At 48.8% G+C, this 4,347-nt stretch overlaps 1 protein-coding gene across 1 annotated transcript; it reads left to right on the forward strand.

Annotated features, from left to right (window-relative positions):
• The first annotated feature begins 593 nt into the window (after nt 1-593).
• LOC124297751 (uncharacterized) lies at nt 594-2,631 on the forward strand. Its single transcript, XM_046749063.1, has 4 exons — nt 594-746; nt 819-1,145; nt 1,444-2,169; nt 2,269-2,631. Exons 1-4 carry the CDS (start codon nt 594-596, stop codon nt 2,629-2,631), a joined length of 1,569 nt encoding a protein of 522 aa, XP_046605019.1.
• Nucleotides 2,632-4,347: the final 1,716 nt, after the last annotated feature.

Below are 4,347 nucleotides of genomic sequence, written 5' to 3' on the forward strand. Positions count from 1 at the left end.
GCGAACAGGGAAGAGGAGGAGAAAAAGAAAGGTAGGCCGGGGGCAGTAGCAGCGTTAAGGAGGGATAGGAGGCATAGCCTGGGATCGACGGCGACGGTGCTAGACTTATGGAAGAGAAAGCGGGAGGAGGAAGGGGAAAAGGGGGAGGAGGATGTAGACGAGATGCAGGAAAGAGAAAGAGTATTCGGGAAAAGCAGGAAAGTGCACCGTTCGCCGGAGGGTAAGACAGGCGAGGAAAGGAGGGCAGAGGGAGGGGGTATACAGGATATGCTAAGGTTGATTAGGGAAGAGCTAAAGATAGGTCTAAAGAAGGTCAAAGGGCAGGGAAGGGGGATCAGGGAAGAAATGGAAAAGATTAAAGGCGAAATGACTAGAAGGGAAGAGCAGTGGGAAGGAGAGAGGGGGGAGATGAAGGAAATGATAAGGGATCTAGGTAAAAGACTAGAAGAAGTAGAAGAGCGGCGAGGGGGGGAGATGGAAAGGGTAAAGGAGAGGCTGATAGAATTAGAAAAGAAGAGTGCAGAGGGCGGGGGGAAAGGCAGGTACAGGGAAATGCGGAAGTGGCGCAGGTAACAATAGATAGGTTAAAAGAGATGGAGTGGGCCATAGAAAGGAAAGAAAGGGAAGAAAAAAGGGGAAATATAGTAGTGAGAGGAGCGAGACTAGAGAAGGGAAGAGAAAAGGAAGGGTTGAAAAAGATTGTGCAGCTGATAGGGGTAGAGGTCGAGGTAAAGGATATGTGGGAGGTAGGCGCGAAAAAGGGGGGAGAAAAGGGGATATGGATAGCAATACTAGGAAATAGGTAGCAAAAGAGGCAGGTAATGGGAAGAACTAGCCTCCTCAAAGGGTGGGAGGAGAGAACAGACGAGGATCTCACCTGGGCAGAGAGGAGAATGAAATGGAAGTTGAGGGAGATAGCAGCTATTAAGGAGAGAAGGGGAAACAGAGTAAGAATAGGGTATGCAAAGATCTGGATAGAAGGGAAAATGTGGAAGTGGGATGAGATAGGAGAGGTGCTTAGGGACGGTACAGGGAGAGCGAGGGAAGAAGGGCAAAGGGAGGGGAGGGGAAAAGTAGGGGAAAGCGATAGGGAAAGGTCAGCAAGCGAGGAAAGACAAGAGGGAAGTATAGAAGCACAGGGAAGGGTACGTAGGAAAAGGCAGTCGGGGGAATGGGTAGTGGGGGGGGACAGAGGCAGGTGGGGAGGGAGATAAGGAGGAGAGAGAGGGGAGTAGGCGAGACAGAAAGGGAGGGGTGGAAAGTAGCTTTTTGGAATGTGGCGGGGCTCGCGAGAAAGGATGAAGATTTCTGGAGGGGGCTAGGGGAGTGGGATGTAATATTTCTAATGGAGACATGGATAGAAAAGAAGGGATGGGAAAGGATCAGAAATAAGTTGCCAGTAGGGTATAAATGGGAAGTGCAGTATGCGGTTCGAAAAAATAGGAAGGGAAGAGCAATAGGCGGAATGCTGTCAGGGGTAAGAAGGGAGATAGTAAGTGGGGCGGGAGGGAGGGAAGAGGTAAAAGAGGGCATGATAACAAGGAAAATAAGTGTAGGGGGGGGGAAATGGATAGTAGTAGGAATATACGTAAATGGGGATCTAAAAGAGAAGATAGGGGAATTGAAGGAGCGGGCAGAAGATATAGAGGGAGGGGTAAAAGTGCTATTGGGGGTGATTTTAATGCCAGGACAGGGCAGGAGGGGGGAGGATGCTGGCGAGAAGGAGAGGAGGAGAGTGGGAGTAGGATATCAAAGGACAGGAAAATAAACTCGGAAGGTAGGCAGCTGGTGCAATTTTTAGATGAGACAGGATGGGCAATAATGAACGGGAACATAGAGGGGGATGAGGAGGGGGAATTTACGTATGTAGGAGGGGCGGGGGTGACGGTGATAGACTACGCTATAGGAGACATCGAGGTAAGGGATAGGGTCAAAAGGATAGAGATTGGGGATAGGGTTGACTCGGATCATCACCCGGTAATAGTGTGGTTGAGGGGGGCAGTGGCTAGGACAAGGAAGGGAAAAAGAGTAGGGGGAACTAGTAGAGGAGACTGGACGGAGGAGGGTAGGATGAGGTTTAGAGCAGAAGTCAAATGGGAGGGGATAGGAGAAGTGGATGTAGGTAAAGAGATAGAGAAAAGAATAAGGGAGTTTAGACGAGCCTTAGATGTATGAGGGAGGGGGAGGGAAGCGAAAAACGGATGGTGGGATGAGGAATGTAGGCGAAAAAAAGCGGAAGTTAGGCAGAGTCTGAGGAAATGGATAAAGGGGGAGGGGGAAGGGAACGCGTATAAAAAGGAAAGAAGGGAATATAATAGGCTATGCGAGGAGAGAAAAAAGAAAGAAAATGAGGGATTCATAAAAGAAGCAGCGGAAGCAAGGACAGAAAGCAAGGTATGGAAGATAGTTGATAGGGAAAGAAAGAAGTGGAAGAGGGTGAATGAAGAAATAGGAGATCAGGAGTGGAGGGAGTATTTCATGGGATTATTAGGCGGGGTAGAAAGCAAGGTAACAGAAGGCGGGGAGACGGTAAATAGGAAGGGTGACGGGGAAGGGGAGCTGCAGAGGGAAGAGATTAAAAAGGTGATAGGAAAGCTGAGGGATGGAAAGGCACCAGGGGGGATGGAATAGTTAGCGAGGTATGGAGGTATGGGGGGAAAGAAATGGAGCAGTGAATATGGAAAATATGTAACAGAGTTTGGGTGGGGGAGGGCTGGCCAGAGGATTGGAGGGAGGGATTGATAGCGCCGATAGTTAAGACGGGGGAGGGGAAAAGGGTAGAAGAGTATAGGGGGGTGACTTTGATGCCAACTCTATATAAGGTGTATGCGATGGCATTAGCGGATAGGTTAGAAAGAGAGGTAGAGGAAAAGGGCTTGATACCGCAAAACCAAACGGGTTTCAGAAAAGGCATGGGTACAATTGACAATATATATGTACTTAATTATTTAATCAATAGGCAGGTGTGAAAGGATAAGGGAAAGATGGTGGCGTTCTTTGTGGACCTGAAAGCGGCTTTCGATTCAGTGAACAGGAAGGTGCTGTGGGAGACTATGGAAAGTAGAGGGGTGAGGGAAGGGCTAAGGGTAAGGATACAGGAAATTTACAAGGAAACAAAGAGTCGAGAGAGGAGCGGGGGAAAGGTAGGAGAGGCGTTCTGGACATCGAGGGGGGTAAGGCAGGGATGTCCGCTCAGTCCGCATGTGTTCAACCTACTGCTGGCGGACTTAGAAGAGGAAATGGGGAGAGGGAGAAGGGTTGGGGGGGTGGAGTTAGCCGGCGGCAGGGTATGCACGTTAGCTTATGCGGATGATATAGTGTTACTAGCGGAAAGTGAAGAGGAAATGGAGGTAATGATTAGGAAGTTAGAAAGGTATACGGATAGGAAAAGGCTGACGGTAAATGTAGGGAAATCAAAGATTATGAGATCTAGGAAAGGAGGCGGTAGAAGGAAAAACATAGATTGGAGATGAAAAGGGAAAAAGATAGAGGAGGTGAAAGAGTTCAGCTATCTAAGGTATAGAGTAAAGTGCAATGGGGGACAGGAAGCACAGGTGAAAGAGAGAGTACGGAAGGCAGGGGTAGTAATGAGGCAGGTATAGGGAATAGGAAAAAGAAGGTTTGGGAGGGATTGGGAAAAAAGAGTGTGGTTATTTGATAGGCTAGTATGGACGGTAATAGAGTATGCATCGGAGATATGGGGGTGGAGGGAGTGGAGGGCGGTCGAGGCGGTACAGGATAGATTTTTGAGATGGACATTAGGAGTAGATGGGAGAACACCGGGATATCTAGTAAGGGAGGAACTACAGAGGGAGAAGCTAAGGATAAGAGCAGGGAGAAGGGCATGGAATTTTGAAAGGAAGCTGGAGAGAGGGGAGGGTAGCGAGTTAGTTAGGAGATGCTGGGAAGAGATAAGGGACAAGGCAGCAGCTGGGTGGCAGGGATCGAGGTGGGAAAGAGAAAGGGAAAGTTTCTTTGCGGAAAGGGGAGCAGAGAGTACAGAGGTAGTCGCGAGAAGGGAGAGGGGCGAGATGGAGTTTAGGGAAATAGAGGAGAGAGAGAGGGAAGAACAGAGAAAAGAGAGGTGGGAGAAAATAAGGGAATCGAGGTACAACAGATGGTACAGGCTAGTGAAAGGAGAAGGGATACCAGGATATCTGGGAAAGGGATGGGGAGTGTTACGTGGGGGTGAGTGTGTACTGAGCGGTGGTAGTTAATGATTAATTGAATAATCTAGCTCCCACGTAACGACAATGAATAATAATTGAAACTGAGAAAAGACTTACCTTTCGATAAGCCGGTAATTTGTAGGATCGTGTTGCCATAGACCTGTACAGGTCTGTGAGG

The sequence above is a fragment of the Neodiprion virginianus genome, chromosome 2 (genome assembly GCF_021901495.1).
Source record: "Neodiprion virginianus isolate iyNeoVirg1 chromosome 2, iyNeoVirg1.1, whole genome shotgun sequence".
Taxonomy (NCBI): domain Eukaryota; kingdom Metazoa; phylum Arthropoda; class Insecta; order Hymenoptera; family Diprionidae; genus Neodiprion; species Neodiprion virginianus.

Bases quoted from the DNA above. Each gene is read 5' to 3' on its own strand.
- LOC124297751 (XM_046749063.1), top strand. From the start codon at position 594: ATGGAGTGGGCCATAGAAAGGAAAGAAAGGGAAGAAAAAAGGGGAAAT. The intron at 747-818 runs GTAGGCGCGAAA...CAAAAGAGGCAG, and splicing joins AGGTAAAGGATATGTGGGAG to GTAATGGGAAGAACTAGCCT. The intron at 1,146-1,443 runs GTACGTAGGAAA...TCGAAAAAATAG, and splicing joins GTATAGAAGCACAGGGAAGG to GAAGGGAAGAGCAATAGGCG.